At 38.6% G+C, this 25,284-nt stretch overlaps 2 protein-coding genes and 3 pseudogenes across 5 annotated transcripts; all 5 read right to left on the reverse strand.

Annotated features, from left to right (window-relative positions):
- Positions 1–4,117: 4,117 nt before the first annotated feature.
- LOC125217296 (disease resistance protein RGA2 pseudogene) lies at positions 4,118–7,671 on the reverse strand (annotated as a pseudogene). Its single transcript, XR_007175714.2, has 2 exons — positions 4,334–7,671; positions 4,118–4,240 (listed from the first exon to the last, which is right to left on the reverse strand). The product of XR_007175714.2 is annotated as a disease resistance protein RGA2 pseudogene (transcript).
- A 287-nt stretch (positions 7,672–7,958) lies between these two features.
- Positions 7,959–9,712, reverse strand: LOC148932885 (ABSCISIC ACID-INSENSITIVE 5-like protein 5). The gene is made up of 3 exons (XM_089064664.1): positions 9,145–9,712; positions 8,621–8,722; positions 7,959–8,345 (listed from the first exon to the last, which is right to left on the reverse strand). The coding sequence occupies exons 1-3, from the start codon at positions 9,355–9,357 to the stop codon at positions 8,271–8,273; spliced, it is 390 nt and encodes a 129-aa protein (XP_088920790.1). The 5' UTR covers positions 9,358–9,712; the 3' UTR covers positions 7,959–8,270.
- Positions 9,425–13,733, reverse strand: LOC125217270 (disease resistance protein RGA2 pseudogene; annotated as a pseudogene). Its single transcript, XR_016135501.1, has 5 exons — positions 10,370–13,733; positions 10,176–10,269; positions 10,009–10,080; positions 9,741–9,866; positions 9,425–9,555 (listed from the first exon to the last, which is right to left on the reverse strand). The product of XR_016135501.1 is annotated as a disease resistance protein RGA2 pseudogene (transcript).
- A 4,762-nt stretch (positions 13,734–18,495) lies between these two features.
- LOC148932886 (putative disease resistance protein RGA4) lies at positions 18,496–19,827 on the reverse strand. Its single transcript, XM_089065275.1, has one exon. The coding sequence runs from the start codon at positions 19,825–19,827 to the stop codon at positions 18,496–18,498; it is 1,332 nt and encodes a 443-aa protein (XP_088921401.1).
- LOC125201106 (putative disease resistance protein RGA3) lies at positions 19,755–21,786 on the reverse strand (annotated as a pseudogene). The gene is made up of 2 exons (XR_016135502.1): positions 20,164–21,786; positions 19,755–19,909 (listed from the first exon to the last, which is right to left on the reverse strand). The product of XR_016135502.1 is annotated as a putative disease resistance protein RGA3 (transcript).
- Positions 21,787–25,284: the final 3,498 nt, after the last annotated feature.

Here is a 25,284-nt window from a genome sequence, read left to right on the forward strand (position 1 = left end):
AGAAAAAACTCAAAATATGAACCTTTTAGTCACATTTCAGTGTTTTCCTACGAATATATGACTTTTTACAATATGAAACAAATCCAACTACATCTTGATGACTCGACTTTAAAGCAAGGTCCCTTCACCCTCCTTCGAAGCATAGAACAATTTACATGAACCATTCGTACTGAATAGGATCTTTCATCGCTAGCGCCAATACTTCAATGTTGACACCGATTACACCCTCAAGGGCTATGACTCAGGCGGAAAGACCCGAGATGGAATTTCAAACGTTGGAAACAAAAGATGTTCTATTCATGTGGTGAAATCTAGAAGATTTCTCGTGGAAGGAATATGTGTTGGAATGACTTAAAGATGGTTAGCACTAGCCAAAGGCTATAGCTAATGTTAACAATGAAAGATGATGACACACCAATCCATCACCGTAATAAAAATATTTGGAGCCTTCAATTCTAAATCCAATATTTGGTAGCACAAAAATATTTGGATTTGGAATTGAATTGCAATTCCACATCTTTCAATTCCACTATCACACACACACACATCATGCATTTCACAAAGTAGAATTCCATATGAAAAGTAGAAAACTGGAATTCCAAAGAGCCATAAAATAAGATAGCTTCTCTAAATATCCACAACACACACTTCATGCATTTCACACATGTCACGCACTTCACTCATTTCACACACTACATACATTTCACACACTTCACACACTACACACACTTTCACACATTTCACACACATCACACACTACACACATTTCATACACTACACGCATTTCACACGCATTACATATTATACACACTTTTCACACATTTCGCACACACTTCACACATTTCACACACTATGCACACTTTCACACACTACACACATTTCACGCACACTAAACACACTTCACATTCTATACACTAGACAATACCCACACTTTCACACATTCACTCACTACACACACTTTCACACACTATACACATTTCGCCAATGCTTCACATGTTACACCCACTACACACATTTCAAGCATCCGTTTTTTGGATTTATTTTCTTTTCAGTTTTTAGATTTGTTTTTCGATCCAAACCGTATTGAATCAAAAGACTAAAATTTGCAAAAAAGTTTAAATTGAACCAAACTGAAAAACTGAAATAAATTTGAAATTTCAGCTTTTGAATAGTGTGTGTGCAATGTGTGTTTTGTCTATAGTGTGTATTTTGTGTAAAATTTGTGTAGTGTGTAATGTGTGTGCATTTTTTGTATAGTGTGTTTAACGTGTTTATTTTGTGTATAGTGTGTGCAGTAGAGTGTGCAATGTGTGGAGTGTGTTTTTCGTATAGTGTGTGCAGTGTATGTACTTTGTGTAGTGTGTATAGTGTGTGTATTATGCGTATAGTGTGCAGCGTGTGCATTTTGTGTGTAATGTGTGTAGTGTGTGTACAGTATGTGTATTTTGTGTAGTGTGTGGAATATGTATATTTTGTGTATAGTGTGTGTGTTTTGTATTGTGTGTATTTTGTGTGTAATGCGTGAACTGTGTAGAGGGCGTAGTGTGTGAAGTGTGTGTATTTGTGTATAGTATACTATGTATTTTGTGTAAAGTGTGTGTGAGCGTATTTTGTGTGTAGTGTGTGGACAAATTCTTCAAATTCGATTTCATATTAATTAAGTACTTCATTTTACAATATAGGATTTGAAATTGAATTAGAATTCCATCCAATTCAATTCCAATTCCAATTCCGTGTACCTCACGAAACCCATTTGTTTTTCTAGCTCTACAATCTACATCCATGTCTTGGGGCTCCGAGCAGATTTTTAATCATCTTCAAACATCAAACAATCATTGTCCAACACTAATATCAGATAATCTTCAAAAACTTCAAGAAAGCTAAAAGTGAAAACAGAAAAACTTATCACCAGTTTGTGCATTTAACACAAACCAAACAGATTCAGGATAGCAATTCAAAATACTACCAACTTACCAAGATTATAATATTAGTTTAGTTTTTTTTTTTCGATTTTGAGCCAAAATCAAATTGATCAACAAAGAAACTCATAATGGACTATTGAATTGAGTAAAAATTGTCCAACTTTTGCAATCATCCATTAATTACACACACATAGAGTGATAGAGAGATGTCACTGACCACAAATCAACTTCGGTGAGGTTAAAAAGGGGGCCAAGAGCTTTTTCCGCCGGCGATCAATCTACTGAGAAATCCATGTTGCTTCAATTCTTGAAAGTGGAATTCATTTATAGAGGGTTTTGGTGTTTATTCTTTTTCATAGTAATGGAATTTGTTGCTTTCAAGGAGCTCTAATTTAAATAGATAAGTAAATTACACAACTAAATTATATGTTGATGTAATTATGATATCTTAAGTATAATTTATTTAAGTTTGAATGTTTTTAGTATAATATCTTAAATGTATTTTAATTTTCAAGCTGTATAATTTTTTACTATTAATAATGTATATTTGCTATATAAATAAATTAATATAAAGTTATGTACGTTAGTTATTGTGTAATTTAAATAAAATATATAGGGGAGCACTAGGGTGCCCCCTTATTTAGAGTCACAACGTACATCCAATCTGGTGCTGCCATGTGGCACAAAACATGCAATATTTTATACACAAAAATGCAATCTATATGTATATGCATTTTCGCAGATTGCATTTTTGTTGTATGTAAATTGCATTTTATAGTGTTGAGTTTTGCATTTTCACATAATTGCATTTTTTATTGTTAAGTTTTGCATTTTCACATATAAAAATGCAATCCGTCTATATATAAAATGCAAATTAAACCGTCAATATCAAAAATGCAAAACTCAATGATAAAAAATGCAATCTGCATATAACAAAAATGCAATCTGCCGAAATTCATTTATAGCTTCTACAAAATGTATATTGCATTTTTCTGTATACAATATTGCATTTTTCGTGCCACATGGCAGCACGTGGTTGGATGTACGTTGTAACTTTAAAATTAGTTGTTATACTAGTACATCCCTATATAGATATGATCGAAAAAGTATAAAAAATAAGTAGGTGAAGAAAAATCTTTTGAATTTAAGTATACTTAGAGTAAAATAAATGTTTGTTGTGATATTTATATATGGCATTCGAGTATTCAGGAGTATACGTAAATGCTAATTTGTCGAAAAAATGAAGGCAGGGGCGACGTATGGAGGAAAAAGGAAAGGAAAATGTGGAGTCGTATAGAGGTTCTAGCTTCGCACCTTTGCAGGAGTATGACGAGACTCAGCTGGCACATGCATCAGAAATCATCAGTGAATCCCCTTGTTCAAGAGATTGGTCTAGCATTTTGAAAGTATTAAGCACACAAACAGGGCTACCTACCTACAGCATTGACACTCGAATCTAAATAGGACTTTGTTGATCACACTTTATCGAGCCCTTCCCTTTTCCATTATTCGTGCCATATCTGGTCTATGTTACAGCACCAACACTCGCCACACTAGCCAAAGGCAATAGCTGTGGTTGACAATGAACCATGATGACATATGAACATATCTAGTCATGATTTTTCGCCACTTCCATTTTCAGGTTATGGATCCGCCACTGATCTGTTGAATCTTCGATGATGGAGAGCAACAATAATCTTTCAGAATCACCATCCTTTTCTCCTACTCCATCGGCTACACACCACTATTTAATTCCCATATCTGTCCTCATTTTACTTCACATCTCACTCTTAGCAAAACAGGCAAGAAGCTCTCAAAATCTTTTGACCTCTACGAGCAAGGGAAGCATGTAAGAGAAATGAGGAGTCAAGCTAAGCAATCGATTTCTGGGCTTAAAATTCAAGCGAAGATACAAGCTCTAAGGGTGCCATGTCATCGTAATAATATGTAGTGGAGAATATGAACATGTCTACTGAAACTAGAACCGAAGGGAACAACATAACATCAACATTGTATGACTCGATTGAATTTCAAATGTTGGCAACAAAATATATTATTCTACCGAACTCAATACCCCTATGATAGTAACGAAATATATAAGTAGAAAACAAGATCTAATAGAAGATAACTCAACAGAATAACGGCAAATCTCTAACTACGAGAACACAAAAAAAATCTTGCCAAAATATATTTAGAAAAGTTAAGCAAAACAGGAATTCAGCCACATATTCTAAGACACTTGCATTTGACAATGCACACTCAAAGATGTACTACTTCGCCCCCTGCCACAATGCCAACTTTTCAAAGTTCCTCCAACACTATGAAACATAAAGAAATAAACAAGAAGACGAGTTATTGTACTGTATAAAAATAACAAATAAAGAAGAATACATTGAAATACAATTACTAACCATCTTTGTAATCTTTCTCCAATGCTATTTTTGGTACATCTTCTTAATCTTGAAGAATGACACAAATTACTGAAATCATAGTTAAGCTCGATTTTTTTTACATAAAATCAACAAAAAATAGCTGAGTTAATTTGGAGAAATATAAATGCTGCGAACGTGGGCAATCTTGTGCCAATCCTCTCCACTTCCTCTCTGACATCGCCTTTCCAGTTGTGGGCAACAACGGACTGTTAGGTGTTTCAGATTTGGCAGAGCTGGAATCGATACAACCTTTGGGCAGTTCATAACAGCGAGTCCATAGAGAGATGGTAGCTGATCTGGGAGTGATTCAGGAAGATCATCTAGTTGTAGATTAGTGAGGTGCTGAAAGGCTTGAGGCAAGCGCGTTATCTTGGGAAGATACTGTAACAGGAGGTACTGAAGATTATGGAGGTATTTAATATCCTCTGGCAACTCTAGTAATTCTGGGCACTTCCATATGGTGAGGTACTCCAAAGCAGTAAGGTGCCGCAACATCCCTTCTGGTAAACATCTCATTGTCCGACAACTCTCTAGCCATAAACATGTAAGCTCTTTTAAGGATTCCAGACCTTCTCTTGTCCAAGAGATCTCTTTTGCATTATTAATTGTCAGTGACCGCAACTTACTAAACTTTTTCAGCGCTTCTATTGGGAAACAAGTCAGGTTCTCTTCAACCTCAATTGACAGCTTACTAGGAATGTCGTGCTCAGATAATAAAGCCAAGTCTGAGCTTCTACATCCTAGATACTTCAACTTTTCAAGGGACGAGATTGATGGCAATACAAATGAAGAGCAACGCTTGATACTTAGGCATTCCAGATTTGGGAATACTTCTTTACAACTCTGTTGCTCTTTTGATAGTCCCTTAAGATTTGGGAGATCAGTTAAAAACAGTTGTTTCAGAGCCACGAACTGTATCGGTACTGGGTGCCCACTCCCAACTTCTTCTTCTTCAATAATATACTCCACCCCCATATTCGTTAAAAACAGATTCTCAAGATGGGGCAACTCTCCCAGTTTTGGAAAACGCCTAATATTTTCACAATCAGTTATATTAATCTCAACTATTTTTCTCTGCGTTGAGTTTTCCATCCAACGTGGAAGATATCTACCACTGAAGCCTTGTATATAAAGACGTTCAAGATTGGGGTGAGGTTCAAGTGCTTCCAACACCCTTTCATCAACTTCCTCGACTAGCTTGGATAAAGCATTTCTTTCCCACGACAATCTCAAATTACGAAGATTGTTTTTCTCAGCAATCTTTGCTTTCTTAGCATCCATATGGTCTTTTACTCTCTCCAGATGCCTAATCTGAAGCCTTCCACTGATGTTCAAGCATTCCAGTTCCTCAAGTTGGTTCTCTCTTGAGACCCACAACAAACATACTCAACGTTTTCAGGCCATTTAACTCTCTAATTTTAGATGGCATCTCACACAATGACTTGCAGTTCCACAAACATAGATGTCGAAGATTACGTAAGGATGTGAGCTTCTTAGGTAAAGCCTCAAGCCTAACACAGTCATCCAAGTTGAGGATTTGCAAGTTCCAAAGAGTACATAACGAGTTGGGGAGAGCTTGCATTTCAGAATTAGACAAATACAAGAATCGCAAATGTTTAAGATTGCCAATGGAAGGAGGCAAATCTTTTACTGTGCTACGAGGGGCATTTAACACTCTTAAACTTGTGAACTCCAAGATGGAAGTGATGTTCATATCTTGCTGAAAATATTTAGGAAATACGTCTGGGAACTCCAAGAGTTTTGTGTAGCAAATTTACCTCGCGGATAGTTGATGCATTTGCTAGATTTCTTTCACTTTGTACTCCGGGAACTTTGTTCTCCATAATTGACTCAGCCAGATCATGAACGAGATCGTGCATACTAATCCTGTTCATGTAATCCACATCAGTTTGTAGAAGAGATCTGAGTAGTAGCTCATTGCATATTTGATTTCCAACATCTTCCACTTGAAGAGTCCCCTTTGATGAAATGTAGCCATGAGCCATCCATAGAAGGATCAGTTTTTTCTTTTTAATGTAATGATCCTTAGGAAAGGCTGCAAAATAAGCAAAGCATTGCCTGAGCTCCAATGGAAGATGATGATAACTCAGTCTCAAAGCAGGTATTATGACACTCTCTTCAGCCGACAGCTTCCATATATCACTGTCTCTCACATGTAACCATTCCTCTTCTCTCCTTTTAAACCGTAGGATTCCTCCAAGCGTTGTCGCAGCCAGGGGCACTCAAGCACATTTATTCACGATCTGTTTCCCAATTAATTTGAGCTGTGGAGACACCTCTTCACCTGCTCCGAAGGCACGTTGCCTCATCAGCGCCCAACAATGCTCATCCGACAACCCCTCAAGCCAATGACATGGCAGTGTAGTCATTATATCAGCAACATTCCTCTGGCGTGTGGTGACGACGACAGATGAGCCACTTGAGCCACATGATAGAACGTCCCTCAACTCAAACCATTTATCTTGGTACTCGTTCCTAACGTCATCCATAACGATCAAATATCTTTTTTTGCTCAGCAACTCACAGAGGTGACGCTCTGCAGCATCCAAGTGCTGCAGATGTGAAACTTCTCCACTCCCTCTAGTGGTAGATTCAATCATGGCCTTCACCAAAGTCTTCATTCCAAAGTTATCAGAAACACAAACCCAAATCCTCACTTCAAAGTGCTCTTTCACTAGGGGATCGTTGAATACTAGTCGAGCGAGAGTGGTCTTCCCAAGGCCGCCAACGCCGATGATTGGCAGCACGGACATCTCATGTTTCTCCTTCACATCATTCACCAAAATCTTCACAATTTTGTCTTTATCTTCTTCTCTGCCTTGAATCTTTCCGGGCTCGTCCAACAGGGAAGCCGTCTCGGGTGAGGCAAGAGCAACTTCTCTTGGCCTATCAAGAGAGAACTCACGCAGATGAAACTTAGCACGCTCCGCAGCAACAACCTCCACTTTCTCGTTGACCTGCTTCATCCTCCTTGCGATGTTGTGGCGATACAATAATTTCTTGAGGCTATAGCGGCTGAGTTTGGAATGAGAGTGGTTGAGTTTGGAGACATGAGTGTTGCACTCATCCAAAATGTCATCAATCTCATAAGCAAGGACTGTCAGCTTCTGCAGCCAGTTTCGAATTGGCTTGCTCTCGATTTGCTTGTCTTCGGCATCCTCCAACACAGCTTGGATGGTGGTGAGAGTGCTGCATAGCTTCTTCATCTCATCATTGACGCCCAAGATCAGTCCGATCTCCTCGTTGATAAGAGAGCTCAGATTGTCAAGAACGAGTTGAAGAAATGCCTCCGCCATTATAGAACAATTATGGACTTTAATCATTCTCCAACCCCAAAATAGCTAAACTGAACAGGTTCAAGATAGCAAATCGATATACCATCAATTTACCAAGATCATATTTTTAGTTTTGGTTTTTCGATTTTGAGCCAATATCAAATCAAGCAAGACTGAACGAATTGCTATATTAGCTTATCAATTAATCTATATCCATATGGTAAATTACATAAATGATTATTTCAGATCCAAATCTAATAAGTGATTTTATGGTATAGTATGCAACCGGATTACAAGAATAAAACAAGTTAAAAAAGGACTTAAAAATAACAAAATTAAAACAGAGTAAAACTAACAAAATTAAAACACGAACACGAATATGAACACAAGAAACACGACACTTTGGGAGTTGGGAACAGCACTCTACCAATCTTTGTACCTAATCGACTACCCTTCCTTTTTAAAACGTTTTCCACATACATTCCATTGAAACATGAGATATGCATCCTAAGGCGAAGAAGCGCTACTCCTCTAACTCTCTCTGTACTCATCTACAACAACAGGAACCACGTCGTATTCTATGTACTATTTAAACAGACGTATCTCGTTCCATGTGGCCCTTACCACGGCCCAGTTTGCGTCCTTGTCAAGCACTGTCGCTTCGCCCCACTCTGCTGTTTCACCATCTCCAGCGCCTGCCAGCATCAAACAGAAAGATTATGAGAAGGTGCTCGTTTCAGATGGGGTTCATTATCTCTTCCCATCAGCGATGCTAAAGAGATATAATGGGAAAAGTGGTCTCAAGAAAATATCAGAGAATGAGTCTTGATGGGAAGAGCCGACTTCGTCTAGTGAAAATTCAATTTTCGGAAAATTGGATCAGTAGGGAGCGGAAACGAACATTCCATGACCATTGCCGTATATCAAATGTTATAATCAAAACTTGTTGGGTGAAGGTGAAGCAATGAACCTGATTCTTCTGCACTTCCATTATCTCCGCCTGTTTCTTCTGCAATTGTTCGTTTTCCTCCTTTAATTTAGCAACTTCTGCTTCCAACTCCATGGTGTAAGCCTGCACAAACCCAAAAGGAGAGCTGGTTAGTCAATTTCAACGTCTAATTCCAACGTCTAATATGGTAATTTAGTGTAAGCACACACTAGACCGCCTATCACAATACAACTGTGCTGCATAAGACATCCAATTTTCTTATTCAAATGTTTTTGGGGACGTCCATGCACGATAAAAGAAGTTTGACGATCATAACTTAGAAAATGGCAAGAACACGAAATCTATAGTCGTTTGTCTATGCAGCACTTTGTTATTAAAGCCCAACTTCTACTTCCTTCTCGAGGAGTCGTTACATCAGACATCACAAACATATAAATCTTTCAACATGGAAACATATAGAATACGTTCGATCTTCATGTTATGGACTTCTAGTCCTAGAACTTAAATGAAGAAACATCAAAGCCAATAACTGTAAGGTTTTTTACCTGCTTACGAGCTCGTGACCTTGCAGCCGACTCTCTGTTCTTTATCATCCTCCTCTGCCTCCATTCAACCACCTTCTCCAGAGCAGCACTCTTCCGACCCCTCAAACCCCCGTTAAACACGTAAGGAACAGGTGACACTGAAGACGAAACAGCACTCTTAGAGAGCCCGTCTGACGAAACAGCTGGAGTTCCATTAGACCCCAAACCAACCATCCCAATTCCCAAGCCCTCCACCTTGCAAAGCTGAATTATGGACTGGTGAGTTATTCATACCCGGTCAGAAATCCCAACCATTCCGCCCCTAATCCGTGGGCTACTGAACTGACCGTTACTTGGAATCCCCATAGCTGATCCATAACCCATCGCGGACTGTTTTGGAAGGATCTGCTGAGGCTGATGATTCTCCATTTGCTGTAACTCACAAACAATGTACATATATAAATGAACACTAGAAACAGAACATACACTGTGCCAATCTTTGTACAATTCATCAAAAACAAATGCATCCTAAGGCGAAGAAGCGATACAACAGCAGGAACCACGTCATCCTCTATGTACTACTTACACAGGCATATCATGTTCCACGAGGCGCTTACCACAGTTCAGCCTGCATCCTTCCCAAGCACTATACCTCTTCGCCCCACTCTGCTGTTTCATCCAAAACGAGCACTTCTCGTTTTGGATGGCCAGAGGGGTTCATTATTTCATCCCACCAGCAATGCCTTGATACATAAATTGCAAATATTATAAACACGATGGAGGAGATCTCTCAAGAAGTCATATTTCACATCAAATATGTAAAACAAGATTTTCATTAAGAATACAACCAACATATTTCTTCTGAGGAATTGATATAACAATTACCATGGAAGTAAAGATCCATCATATCAGCATCATGGATTGTTTTGAATTTATCAAACAAAGCAGCATCATGCCCTGTATATACGAATTCATCCAAGTATAAGCACAAAAAAAGAATCCTGCCACCAAATGCTTAAAAAAAGTAGAGCAAAACACATAAATTCACCCACAAATTCGAAGACACTTGCATTCAACTCTGCCCACTGGAACATGTACTTGATTCGCCCCTTGTCACTACGCAAACTTTCCGAAGATCCTCCAACACTATGAAAAATAAAGAAATAACAAAGAATAAGTGTTAGTGTATTGTATATATAAAAGTTTTAAGAGATAAAGATGAATACATTGAAATACAATTACCCACCATCCTTGTATTCTTTCTTCAAAGTATCTTCTTCATCTTAATGAATGAAGTCAATGGAAGAAAAATTACTAAAATCATAGTTAAGCTGGATTTGTTCAACAAAAAATAGTTGAATTATATTCTAGAAAAGTCGACGTGGCGAACGTGGGAAATCTTGTGCCAATCCTCTCCACTTCCTCTCTGATAGCGCATTTCCAATTGTGGGCATCCAAGGACTGTTAGTGATTTCAGTTTTGACAAAGCTGGAATCGATACAATCTTTGCGCAATCCTTAACAAAGAGCATATTAAGTGATGGTAGTTGATCTGGGATTGATTCTAGCTCTGGAAGATCCTCTAGGTGTAGATTAGTGAGGTGCTGAAAAGCTTGAGGCAAGTACGTCATCTTGGGAAGGGTGCATAACCAGAGGCGGCAAAGATTATGGAGATGTTCAATATCCTCTGGAAGCTCTACTAATTCTGGGCACTTCCGTATGCTAAGAACCTCCAGAGTAGTAAGGTGGCGCAACATCCCTTCTGGTAAACATCTCATTGTCAGACAACTATGTAGACTTAATTGTGTAAGCTGTTTTAAGGCTTGCAGACCTTCTCTTGTCACAGAGATCTCTTTTGCATTCTCAATTGTCAATGACCGAAGCTTACTGAACTTTGCCAGTGTTTCAATTGGGAAACATGTGAGGCTCTCTTCAATTTCGATGGACAAATCACTAGGAATGTCATGCTCAAATAATAAAGCCAAATCTGAACTTCTGCATGACAGTTTCTCCAACTTTTCGAGGGACGAGAGTGATTTAAATACTAACGAATAGCAACGCTTAATATGTAGGTTTTCAAGATTTTGGAATGCTTCTTCATTACTTTCTTGCTTCTCTGAGAGTCCCTTCAGATTTGGGAGATCTGATAAATAAAGAAATGTCAGAGTCGGGAATTGTTTCTTTACTGGGTGTCCACACCCAACTTCTTCTTCATCAATTATGTACTCCACCCCCACATTCCTTAAGATCAACCTCTCAAGATGAGGTAGCTCTCCCACTTTTGAAAAACGCCTAAGATTTTCACAATTACTTATATCAATCTTAACTATTTTTCTCAGTGTTGAATTTGTCATCCAACATGGAAGATATCTACCACTAAAGCCTTGTATGAAAAGATGTTCAAGATTGGGGTGAGGTTCAAGTGCCTCCAACACTCTTTCATCAACTTCCTCCTCTAACTGGTATAAATCGTTTCTTTGCCACGACAAACTCAAATCTCGTAGATTGTGTTTATCAGCAATCTTTGCTTTCTTTGCATCCATATGGTCTTTTACTCTCTCCAGATGTCTAATCTCAAGCCTTCCACCGAGGTTCAAGCATTTCAGTTCCTCAAGTTGGTCATCTTTCTTCATACCTACTACAAACATACTCAATGTTTTGAGGCCATTTAACTCTATAATTTTAGATGGCATCTCACACAATGAGTTGCACCCATATAAACATAGATATTGGAGATTTCGTAAAGTTGAGAGCTTCTTAGGTAAAGCCACAAGCCTATTACAGTAATCCAAGTTGAGGATTTGCAGATTCCAAAGAGTACATAACAAGCCCGGGAGAGTGCGAATTTCAGAACGAGATAAATTCAAAATTCGCAAATGTTTAAGATTACCAATGGAAGAAGGTAAACCTTTTATTGCTAGACTAGTTGCATCTAATACTCTTAAACTTGTGAGCTCTAAGATGGAAGTAATGTTCATATCTTGCTGAAAAGTTTTGGGAAAAACTGCAAATTTTTTTAGCAAATTTACCTCGCGGATAGTTGATGCACTTGTGAGATTTCTTTCACTTTGTACTCCTGTGACTTTGTTCTCCATTATTGATTCCGCAAGATCATGAACGAGATCATGCATACTAATCCTGTTCATGTAATCCACTTGTAGAAGAGATCGGAGTAGTAGCTCATCACATATTTGATTTCCAACATCTTCTAGTTGTAGACTCCCCTTTGATGAAATGTATCCATGAGCAATCCATAGAAGGATCAGTCGTTCCTTTTCAATGTAATGATCCTTAGGAAAGGCTGCAAAATATGCGAAGCATTGTCTGAGTTCCAGTGGAAGATGATGATAGCTCAATCTCAACGCTGGCATGATCAAACTCTCTTCTGCTGACAACTTCCAAATATCATTATCTCTCACATATATCCACTCATATTCCTTTCTTTTAAACCGTAGGATTCCTCCAAGCGATGTAGCAGCTAGAGGCACTCCAGCACATTTCTTCACGATCTGATTCCCAATTATCTTCAATTGTGACGACACTTCTTCTCCTGGACCGAAGGCGCGCTGCTCCAGTAGCACCCAACAGTGCTCATCCGACAGCCCCTCAAGGTAATAACATGGAAGTGTTGTCATTAAATCAGCAACCTTCTTCTGACGTGTGGTGACGATGACAAATGAGCCTGTTGAGCCACATGATAGAACATCTCTCAACTCAAACCATTTATCCTGGTGGTCGTTCCAGACATCATCCATCACAATCAAGTATCTTTTTTTGCTCAACAAGTCCCAGAGGCGACGCTCTACAGCATCCAAGTGCTGCAGACACGAAGCTTCTCCACTCCCCATGGCAGATTCAATCATGGCCTTCACTAAGGTCTTCATCTCAAAGTTTTCAGAAACACAAACCCAAATCCTTACATCAAAGTGCTCTTCCACCTGTGGATCGTTGAATACTAGTCGAGCGAGAGTGGTCTTCCCAAGGCCACCAACACCGATGATTGGCAGCACGGAGATCTCCTGTTTTTCCTTCCCATCATTCAACAACATCTTCACAATGTTGTCTTTATCTTTTTCCCTGCCATGAATCTTATCAGACTCGTTCAACAGGGAAGCCGTCTCGCGTGAGGCAAGAGCAACTTCTCTTGGCCTATGAACAGGCATCTCACGCAGATGAAACCTACCACGCTCCGCAGCAATGGCCATCATTTTCTCGTTGACTTGCTTCATTCTTCTTGCGATGTTGTGGCGATACAAAAAATTCTTGAGGCTTTTGCGGTTGAGCTTTGAATGAGTGTTGTTGAGTTTGGAGACATGAGTGTTGCACTCATCCAAAATGTCATCAATCTCATAAGCAAGAGTGGTGAGCTTCTGCAGCCAGTCACGAATTGGCTTGCTCTGGATTTGCTTGTCTTCCGCATCCTCCAACACAGCTTGGATGGTGGTGAGAGTGCTGCACAGCTTCTTCATTTCATTGTCAACGCCCAAGATCAGTACGATCTCCTCCTTGATAAGAGAGCTAAGAAATGCCTCTGCCATTTTGGAAAAACAACAATTTTCGATTCGTTTCCAGTAGCCAAAAACAACAACAATTTTCGTAATGAGATTTGAGAAGGATGAATGTGAGAGAAGGGATTGCACGTAAACGGTCTAAGTGTTTTACTATGTCAATTTCTATTTGCTAGTTGTTAATATTGTACTATAAAAGTTGAGGAACCTAACACCTAAACTTGTCTTATGTTCAGTAATTCAAATGTTAGCAGTTGAATAATCAAGATTGAATTTTTTATTTGTTTGATGCTATGATTCGGAAGACCTTATGATTAATATAATAATCCCTCCGTCTCATTATGTGTCCCATTTTGTCAGGCACGAGCTTTAAGAAATATACAGGGAAGTGAGTTGAAAATGACAGTAGTATATGTGTCCTACTTTTATATACTCCCTCGATTTCTTGAAAAATAAGAACCTTGGAAATGACACAGGTTTTAATATAAAATTGGTAACGTGAGAGACAAGGGAGAACAAGTGGGTAAAAGTAAGAAAGATGACGAGAAAAAGTAATGGATTTAATGTTATGGATTGTAGGATCCATTTTCAAAAACGGAAAGTTTCTATTTTTAGATAACAGATAAAAAAATAAAGAGTATTTATTTTTAGGAAACGGAGGGAGTATTAGTTTTATAATATAATAATGTGACGAGAGATGAGTTAGTGGAATATGGGGTCTATTTCCAAAAATAATAAAAATAAAGTGGGACAACTAACAAACAACGGACCAAAATAGAAAACTAGGACACATACTGGAAGACGAAGGAAGTAATAAAGAGCAGAGGCACTTTCTCTCGCGCACAAGGTGAGCGCAAATTAAGGCGGCGGAGGCTCACGAGGAAGGAGACGGCGACGAAAACATAGAAAAAATTGATTACAAGATCATTGCAAAAGGTAACGAAAACTGAAAAAATGTTCATAAGATCTTTGAAGAAGGCAGCAAAAATGATCATAAGATCGTCTGAGGGTGCATGATGCAAACCAAGATCAATACCCATAATCTCATCTGCGGAAGGGATAAACTTGGCTTCGCACGTCCCTTTTCCGATCACTCTTTCTCGAGGAATTCCCTTTTCCACTAGTTGGCACATATCTTGCCTATGTAACAACATTTAAGGTTGACAATTAAATTTGATGACACACCAACATCATATAGACAATAACAGCAATACATCAAAAAATTAGCTAAGATCTTCTAAAAATCATAAACACTCAATTCTGAAGTATATATACATCATAAACATCAATAGTGCATATTCTGCACATATCATAAACATATTATAAACAAAGAAACTCAAGGAAATGATGAACATATGTTAACACTTACCTGGCAGAAACAGGCAAATAAGGGTATCTTGTACTTATGTAACTTATCAACCAAGAACTGAATCATCAAAAATAGTTGAATTATATTGGAGAAAGAAAAATGCTGCGAACGTGGGCAATCTTGTGCCAATCCTCTCCACTTCCTTTCTGACATCGCCTTCCCAGCTGTGGGCATGCAATGATGCTTAGCTTTTTCAGATTTGGCAGAGCTGGAATCGACATAACCTTTGGACAGCATATAACATAGAGTGAATTAAGAGATGGTAGCTGATCTGGGAGTGATTCGAGCTCGGGAAGATCAATTAGGTGAAGCGAAATGAGCTGCTGAAAGGCTTGAGGCAAGCGCGTCATCTTGGGAAGACCATGTAACAGGAGCCAATCAAGATTATGGAGATGTTTAATATCCTCTGATAGCTCTACAAACTCTCGGCAATTCACTATCAGGAGGATATTCAGAGCAGTAAGGTGCCTCAACATCCCTTCTGGTAAAGATCTCATTGTTTGATAACTGAATAGATTTAATCGGGTAAGCTCTTTTAAGGCCTGCAGACCTTCTCTTGTCACAGATATCTCTTTTACACCCGTCATTGTCAGTGTTCGGAGCTTACTGAATTTTGCCAGTGTTTCTATTGGGACACAAGTCAGGCTCTTCTCAAATTCCAGACTGAGACACCTAGGAATGTCCTGCTCAGATAATAAACCCAAATTTGAGCTACTGCATCTTAGATCCTCCAACTTTTGAAAGGATGAGAGTGTTAGCAGTATTAATGAAGAGCAACGCGCAATCTTTAGAGTTCGAAGATCTGGGAATGCTTCTCTACTCTCATGCTCCTTTGAGAGTCCCTTCAGATTAGGAAGATTAGTTAAATGCAATTCTTTCAAAGCTGGGAACTGTATCTTTACTGGGTGTCCACTCCCAACTTCTTCTTCAATAATATACTCCACCCCCATATTCTTTAAATACAACTTCTCAAGATGAGGTAACTCTCCCAGTTTTGGAAAACACCTAATATTTTCACAGTCACTCATGTTAATCTTAACTATTTTTCTCAGAGTTGAACTTTCCATCCAACCTGGAATATATCTACCACTGTAGCCTTTTATATAAAGAGATTCAAGATTGGGGTGAGGTTCAAGTGCTTCCAACACCATTTCATCAATTTCATCCTCTAACTTGTATAAATCATTTCTTTTCCATGACAACCTCAACTCTCAAAGATTGTTTTTCTCTGCAATCTTTGCTCTCTTTGCATCCATATGGTCTTTTACTCTCTCCAGATGCTTAATCTCGAGCCTTCCACCGAGGTTCAAGCATTCCAGTTCCCCAAGTTGGTTATCTCTCTTGAGACCCACAACAAACATACTCAATATTTTTAGGCCTTTTAATTCTCTCATTTTAGATGGCATCTTACACAGTGAATCACACTTCCACAAACATAGATGCCGGAGATTATGTAAGGATGTGAGCTTCTTAGGCAAAGTCACAAACCTAACACAATAGTCCAAGTTGAGGGTTTGCAAGTTCCAAAGAGTACATAACAAGTTGGGGAGAGTGTGAATTTCAGAACGAGACAAATTTAAGTATCGCAAATGTTTAAGGTTTCCGATAGAAGGAGGTAAATCTTTTATTGCTAGACCAGTTGCATTTATTACTCTTAAACTTGTGAGCTCCAGGATGGAAGCAATCTTCATATCTTGGTGAAAAGTTTTAGGAAACAATGCATATTTTCCTAGCAAATTTACCTCGCGGATAGTTGACGCTCTTGCGAGATTTCCTACACTTTGTACTCCAGGAACTTTGTCAAGCTAAGCAATCGATTTTTCAGCTTAGAATTGAAGTGAAGATATAAGCTCCAAGGGTGAGCCTCTTTCCCTTCATTTCTTTATGATGTTTTGAAGCCATAGCCCAAATGGGTGGTGCCATGTCCTAGGAATAATATGTAGTGGAGAATAACATAACATCAAAATATCTTAAGATATTTCACCGAATAATATGTTATTCTACCAAACACAACACCTTAAGATAACAAAGAATAAGATAAGCAGAAATGAAGGTCTAGTACAAGATAACTCAGCAGAATAACAGCAAATCTCTAAACATTGTAGCATACAGATTCAAGATAGAAAATCACCAAATTACTAAAATCTTAGTTAAGCTCGATTTGTTTTACATAGAATCAATAAAAAATAGATAAATTATACTGGAAGAACATAAATGCGTCGAACGTGGGCAATCTTGTGCCAATCCCTTTCTTACATCGCCTTTCTAGTTGTGGGCAACTACAGAGTGTTAGGTCTTTCAGACTTTTAGAGTTGGCAGAGCTGGAATCGATACAACCTTTGTGAAGATGATAATAAATAGAAAGTGAAGAGAGTAAGTAAGTGAGAATATTATAGAAGATAGTCGTATCTACATTATTTTCTTATTTACTTTACTTTCTCTCCACTTTAACTATTTCTTATAATTTTTCCTAAACACGTGACGGAGGCAGTTTATCATAATCACAATGGAGGAAATCTCTCTAAGAAGTGACATATTTCACAATTCACATCAAATATGTAACCAAGATTGTTATTGAGAATATCACCTATATATTTCTATATGTGAAATGTACATTCAAACATAGCAGCATCATTCCTATCATATACTATGAAATAATCCAAGTACAAGCACACAATAAGAATCTTGCTAACAAATACAAAAAGTTGAGCAACACAGAAGTTCACCCACAAATTCTAAGACACTTGCACTTGAACCTGTGCTTACTTCGCCCCTTGCCTGTATGCCAACATTCCAAAGTTCATCCAACACTAGGAAAAAATAAGAAATAAACAAGAATATGAGCTAGTTTATTTTATACTAATAAAAATAAGGAAATAGTAGTAAAGAAGAATACAATGAAATAGAATTATTCACCAACTTCATATACTTTCTCCAAAGCTATTTCTGGTACATCTTCTTCACCTTCATGAAAGATGTCAATTGAAGACAAAGTATTAAAACCATAGTCTAGCTCGATTTGTTTTAAAAAAAATTAGTCGAGTTACGTTGAAGAAATATTGATGCTGCGAACGTGGGCAATCTAGGGCCAATCCTCTCCATTTCCTCTCTGACATCACCTTTCCAGTTGTGGGCAACAACGGACTGTTAGCTGTTTCAGATTTGGCAGAGCTGGAATCGATACAACCTTTGGGCAGTCTACAACAACGAATCCAGTAAGAGATGGTAGCTGATCTGGGAGTGATTCCAGCTCAGGAAGATCCTCTAGGTGTAGATTAGTGAGGTGCTCACTTTGAAAAATAAAAAAACAGACAAAAGTAAAAGTGAGAGTTAGTATATTGTATGTAAACAACAAAATAAAATAAAGAAGAATACATTGAAATACAATTACTCACCATCTTTGTAATCTTTCTCCATTGCTGTTTCTGTTACATCTTCTTAATCTTGAAGAATGATGTCACCACATATTACATAAAATCAACAAAAAATAGTTGAGTTACTTTGAAAAAATATAGATGTTGCGAACGTGGGAAATCTTGTGCCAATCCTCTCCAGTTCCTCTCTGACATCGCCTTTCCAGCTGTGGGCAACCGGTGACTCTTAGCTCTTTCAGATTTGGCAGATCAGGAATCGATACAACCTTTGGGCAGTTCATAACAGTGAGTCTATAAAGAGATGGTAGATGATCTGGGAGTGATTCCAGCTCGGGAAGATCATGTAGGTATAGATCAGTGAGGCGCTGAAAGGCTTGAGGCAAGCGCGTTATCTTGTGTAGAGCAAATAACATGAGACTCTTAAGATTATGCAGATGTTTAATACCCTTGGGCAGCTCTGGTAATTCTGGGCAATTCCATATGTTGAGGTCCTCCAAAGCAGTAAGGTGCCGCAACATCCCTTCTGATAAACATCTCATTGTCCGACAACTCTTTAGACATAAACTTGTAAGCTCTTTTAAGGCTTCCATACCTTCTCTTGTGAAAGAGATCTCTTTTGCATTCTCAATTGTCAATGAACGCAACTTACTAAACTTTTTCAGCGCTTCTATTGGGAAACATGTCAGGTTCTCTTCAATTTCGATTGACAGATGACTAAGAATGTCGAGCTCAGATAATAAAGCCAAATCTGAGCTTCTACATGCTAGCCACATCAACTTTCCGAGGGACGAGAGTGATGGCAATACTAATGAAGAGCAACGCTTGATATTTAGGATTTCCAGAATTGTGAATGCTTCTTTACTACTCTGTTGCTCCTTTGAGAATCCCTTAAGATTTGGGAGATCAATTAAAAACAGTTTTTTCAGAGCCACGAACAGTATCTTTACTGGATGACCACTGCCAACTTCTTCTTCTTCAATAATATATTCCACCCCCACATTCTTTAAAAACAGATTCTCAAGATGGGGCAACTTTCCCAGTTTTGAAAAATGCCTAATATTTTCGCAATCAGTTATATGAATCTCAACTATTTTTCTCAGCGTTGAATTATCAATCCAACATGGAAGATATCTACCTCTGAAGCCTTGTATATAAAGACATTCAAGATTGGGGTGAGGTTCAAGTGCTTCCACCACCCTTTCATCAACTTCCTCCTTTAGCTTGGATAAAGCATTTCTTTCCCATGACAACCTCAACTCTCGAAGATTGTTTTTCTCAGCAATCTTTGCTTTCTTAGCATCCACATGGTCTTTTATTCTCTCCAGATGCCTAATCTGAAGCCTTCCGCTGATGTTCAAGCATTCCAGTTCCTCAAGTTGGTTATCTCTCTTGAGACCCACAACAAACATACTCAATGTTTTTAGGCCACTTAACTCTCTCATTTTAGATGGCATTTCAGACAACGACTCGCATTCCAGCAAACATAGATGTCGGAGATTACGTAAGGACGTGAGCTTCTTAGGCAAAGCCACAAGTCTGTCACAGTAATCCAAATTTAGGGTTTGCAAATTCCAAAGAGTACATAACGAGTTGGGGAGCGTGCGAATTTCTGAAGAGGCCAAATTCAAGAATCGCAAATGACTAAGATTGCCGATGGAAGGAGGCAAATCATGTACTGTGCTACGAGGGGCATTTAACACTCTTAAACTTGTGAACTCCAAGATGGAAGTAATGTTCATATCTTGCTGAAAAGATTTGGGAAACACAAGAGTTTTGTTTAGCAAATTTACCTCGCGGATAGTTGATGCACTTGCTAGATTTCTTTCACTTTGGACTCCGCGAACTTTATTCTCCATTATTGACTCTGCCAGATCATGAACGAGATCATGCATACAGATATTCTCATACTCATCTACTTGCAGAAGAGATCTAAGTAGTAGCTCATTACATATTTGATTTCCAACATCTTCTACTTGTAGAGCCCCCTTTGATGAAATGTAGCCATGAGCAATCCATAGAAGGATCAGTCGTCCCTTTCCAATGTAATGGTCCTTATGAAAGGCTGCAAAGTAAGCAAAGCATTGCCTGAGTTCCAAGGGAAGATGATGATAACTCAACCTCAACGCTGGCACTATCAAACTCTCTTCTGCCGACAACTTCCATATCTCACTGTCTCTCACATGTAACCATTCCTCTTCTCTCCTTTTAAACCGTAGGATTCCTCCAAGCGTTGTAGCAGCGAGAGGCACTCCAGCACATTTCTTCATGATCTGTTTCCCAATTATTTCCAGCTCCAAAGACACCTCTTCATCTGCTTCAAAGGCGCACTGCCGCATCAGTGCCCAACAATGCTCATCCGACAACCCCTTGAGGCAATGACATGGAAGTGTTCTCATGATATCAGCAACTTTCTTCAGGCGCGTGGTAACGACAACGGATGAACCAGTTGAGCCACATGATAGAACATCTCTCAGCTCAAACCATTTATCTTGGTGGTCGTTCCAAACATCATCCATCACAATCAAATATCTTTTTTTGCTCAACAATTGCCAAAGGTGACACTCTGCAGCATCCAAGTGTTGCAGAACCGAAGCTTTTCCACTCCCCCCGTGGCAGATTCAATCATGGCCTTCACCAAAGTCTTCATCTCAAAATTATCAGACACACAAACCCAAATCCTTAGATCAAAGTGCTCTTTCACTTGGGGATCGTTGAAGACTAGTTGAGCAAGAGTGGTCTTCCCAAGGCCGCCAACACCTATGATTGGCAGCACAGACATCTCTTGTTTCTCCTTCACATCATTCACCAAAATCTTCACAATCTTGTCTTTATCTTCTTCTCTGCCTTGAATCTTATCGGACTGGTTCAACAGGGAAGCCGTCTCACGTGAGGCAAGTGAAACTTCTCTTGGCCTATCAAGAGACACTTCACGGAGATGAAACTTAGCACGCTCCACCGCAACAGCCTCCACTTTCTCGTTGACCTGCTTCATCCTCCTTGCGATGTTGTGGCGATACAATAATTTCTTGAGGCTATAGCAGCTGAGTTTGGAATGAGAGTGGTTGAGTTTGGAGACATGAGTGTTGCACTCATCCAAAATGTCATCAATCTCATAAGCAAGGACGGTCAGCTTCTGCAGCCAGTTTTGAATTGGCTTGCTCTCGATTTGCTTGTCTTCGGCATTCTCCAGCACAGCTTGGATGGTGGTGAGAGTGCTGCAGAGCTTCTTCATCTCATCATCGACGCCTAAGATCAGTCCGATCTCCTCCTTGATAAGAGAGCTTAGATTATCAAGAACGAGTTGAAGAAATGCCTCTGCCATTATGAAACAACAATAGTTAACTTTTCTTCTTCTGATAGCCAAATGAGAAATTTGAGAGGACTTTGTGTTTATGTTAGCAAGAACAGAATTGTTCAAGCTTAAAAAGTATACTTTGTAGAAGTAAAGGACTTGGGCCACATGATGATTATCCATATGTATTATAAAATTATATGAATTTTACAAATTCATATCCATTCATTTGATGCTATGATCCAAATGATTTATTGGTTTCAATTGGACAGCATTGCATTACTATTCTACAATAATTTAAAGTGGAATTATTCTCTCACCACTTAGTAGCCCAGATAATTGCAACTACATATATTTGGGTTTCGACAATATAAGATTGTGATATATGCATAATTCAATATTAAGCAGAACCCAACTAATATATGGATGTCAGTTTTATATTACATGGAAGTCGTTTTTGGTTCATTTTAGAAATGATGGCCTAAAACAATAAAAATTTGACCTATGTATTACTCGCTCTGTCCTGTAAAGTGGTAGAGATGTTGAAAGAAAAATGATTAAAATATTTTTAGTAGAAAACGAGACACTTTTTACGAGAGAGAAAAGACTTGCCAAAAAAGAGACTATTTTTAGGAACGGATCAAAATGGAAAAAGAAACTATTTCTATAGGATGGTGGAATATTAAAATCCAAATACAACCGTTGGGGAGTTGATATGATCTATATCATAGGATATCTCAATTATTTAGTTATTGTTTGATTCCCCATATCTTTTCTATATATATTTAGAGATTTATTTCTTAGTCAATAAGTCGTAGTAGTATTTTAGTATTATAAATAGGAGAGATTGTATTCAATCATTCAATGAATTATTATTTCTCACCAATATATTGCTTAAGGCACTCAAACCTTAACCATCTTTGTCTACTGACGGGAAAGCCCCCTCCGTTCAGCCTCTGCTGCCGGAATTCAGCCTTTGCCGCCGAGCTTCATCGCCATCAGCAACCATTAAGGAAAATACCCTTAACATCATACTAGATGTGCTTGCATACTCGCACCATAGTTAAACTTTTTACAAACTAATGCATTGATATTCGATTTACGTTGTACTAATATTAATAGACTTCAATTCATTTTTACACATAATATATCAATAACTACATGTCATTGCTTAGTTGTATGAACTATATTAGATTATCAGTTAATCTATATCCATATGGTAAATTACATAAATGATTATTTTAGATCCAAATCTATTAAGTGATTATATGGTATACTGTACAAAAACAGAGTAAAAAACGATCATAAGATCTTTGAAGAAGGCAGCAAAAACAGAAAAAGTAACTCACAAACAATGTAAATATATTAATAAATTGTAATCTATTCTATGCCAACACGATTATGAGAAACACTGACACTTTGGGAGATGGGAACAGCACTCTACCAATCTGTGTACCTAATCTACTACCCTTCCTTTTTAAAACTTTTTCGACCTACATTCCATCGAAACATGAGATATGCATCCTAAGGCGAAGAAGCGCTACTACTCTTCTAACTCTCTATACTCATCTACAACAACATGAACCACGTCGTATTCTATGTACTATTTACACAAACGTATCTCGTTCCACATGGCCCTTACCAGTGCCCAGTTTGTGTCCTTCTCAAGCACTGCCTCTTCACCCCACTCTGCTGTTTAACCATCTCCAGCGCCTGACAACATTAAACAAAAAGATTATGAGAAGGTGCTCGTTTCGGATGAGGTTCATTATTTCTTCCCATCAGCAATGCTAGAAAGGATATACTGGGAAAAAGTAGTTTCAAGAAAATATCAAAGAATGAGTCTTGATGGGATAGGCCGGCTTCATCTAGTGAAAATTCAATTTTCGGAAAATGGGAAAATAGGATCAGTAGGGAGCTGTCACGCCCGCCCTTTCTAAGGATAGAAAGAATGGTTTATCGCGACTTGGGGTGGGAATTAAGAAGCGGGGACGAAAGGGGAAATTTAGGCAATATCACAATTTGATAGAAATAGATCGAAAAGTAATTTATTTAATCACCAAAATGATGTATCAGAGTGATCGAGTTTCAATGTATCTCGGTCCGCAGCACATTATTCATAAGATAAATAGTTAAGGGGAAGCAAACAAGAGTAAGAGAATAGAATCATGTATGAAGACACGACCCATTCGGTACGGATAACAAGTAGACTTCAGATTTAGAGGCTCCACTCAACACCCCACCATGACTTGTCAATGCTCAACCTACACATAGGGAAAACATATGCAGGGCTGAGTCAGTGGACAGCTGCCGGAAACATTTGCATAAAAATAATTATTGTCAAGCCATTTTCAAGTGAGCTTGGGGTTTAGCTTTCAAAATAACCCAAGTACACAAAATATTTCCACTTTCATCAAAGTCAGTTGATCAACCATTTTTCCATCATCCATACCCTATCTGAAATGTATCCTCGCGTAACGGGAATGTGGCCACATTCCACGACGGTCGCTGGACTGGCCAAATGAATGACAAATAGCACACGGTCCCCACATGGTGTACACTAGTCTAAGCGGGGTTTGCGGTAGATAGGTATTCCACAAAAATCCAAAATACGGCATGACAATCATTCATTTCACGTCAAAGTATTTATCATCATCGGGAACAAAGCCCAAAATTGTACTTTAAATGAAAGCCCACCTCGTTCGCTTAACAGGTATCGCACTTGAGTATTCCTCGTTCCGAATTAGAGTCTCACGGAACAATTCCCTTTAGACAATAAGGTAGTAACACAACGATCAGCACGAGAACACTACTAATTAGAATGCATGCACCCTAATTAAATTCTTTTATCTCGCTTCTCAATTTTCGCATATTTTCGATCATTCGGCGGCTGCCAAAGGCGTCGCGTGCGACGCCGGTTGGTCGCTCACGCCCCTATTTCCTCCGTTGGCTCCTCGTATTTTCCTCCCCGATGTAGGAATAAATTCCCAAAAATTATTCAAGCGCATAAATAAATTATCTCAACTATTTCCCTTCGCATTTATATTTATTTCGAACTAGGGATAAATTATTCGCACTTCGAGTTGTTTCCGGGATTTAATTAAATAATTCCCCCATGATTTAAATTAACAGCCCACTTAATTATTTAATATCCAGCCCACCTTATCCCTCCAAATTAATTAGTAAGCCCAAAGAATTAATTAATTTAAACCCACCTTATGTCTCCCATTTTAAAACTAGTGAGCCCACACCAAAATAAAGGAGGAGCCCAACAAATTTAATTTCCAGCCCAAAACAAGAAAACGGATTCACCAACCCATTCTTCCTTCTTCACATTCGGTCTGTAAGGCCATCCACAATGGGGCGGACGATGCGACGGATGATGCTCATCGCCTGTCATTGTGTTTCGCCACTGTGGCATCGCGGACGATGCTCACGCGTTTTCATTATTTTTTTTGAATTTTTTCCAATTTTTTTTTTTTCTTATTTAGACACCACAGTTCTCTACCATTTCACACACTCCAATTTCACATCTCTTCAATTTATTCTCTCTCGTCTCCTCACAAATGAATCCCGCCGACTACGATTTGAGTACATCGGATGGCTGCAGACGGGCCTT

Source organism: Salvia hispanica, chromosome 2, assembly GCF_029641045.1.
Source record: "Salvia hispanica isolate PSC_SH4W2 chromosome 2, Shi_PSC_v1, whole genome shotgun sequence".
NCBI classification, from domain to species: domain Eukaryota; kingdom Viridiplantae; phylum Streptophyta; class Magnoliopsida; order Lamiales; family Lamiaceae; genus Salvia; species Salvia hispanica.

Excerpts from the sequence above, each read along its gene's own strand:
- LOC148932885 (XM_089064664.1), bottom strand. The coding sequence starts at position 9,357 with ATGGTTGGTTTGGGGTCTAATGGAACTCCAGCTGTTTCGTCAGACGGG. Across the intron at positions 8,723-9,144 it reads GGTCACGAGCTCGTAAGCAG|GCTTACACCATGGAGTTGGA; the intron begins GTAAAAAACCTT and ends GGGTTTGTGCAG. Across the intron at positions 8,346-8,620 it reads TGGAAGTGCAGAAGAATCAG|GCGCTGGAGATGGTGAAACA; the intron begins GTTCATTGCTTC and ends TGATGCTGGCAG.
- LOC148932886 (XM_089065275.1), bottom strand. The coding sequence starts at position 19,827 with ATGCCATCTAAAATGAGAGAGTTAAGTGGCCTAAAAACATTGAGTATG.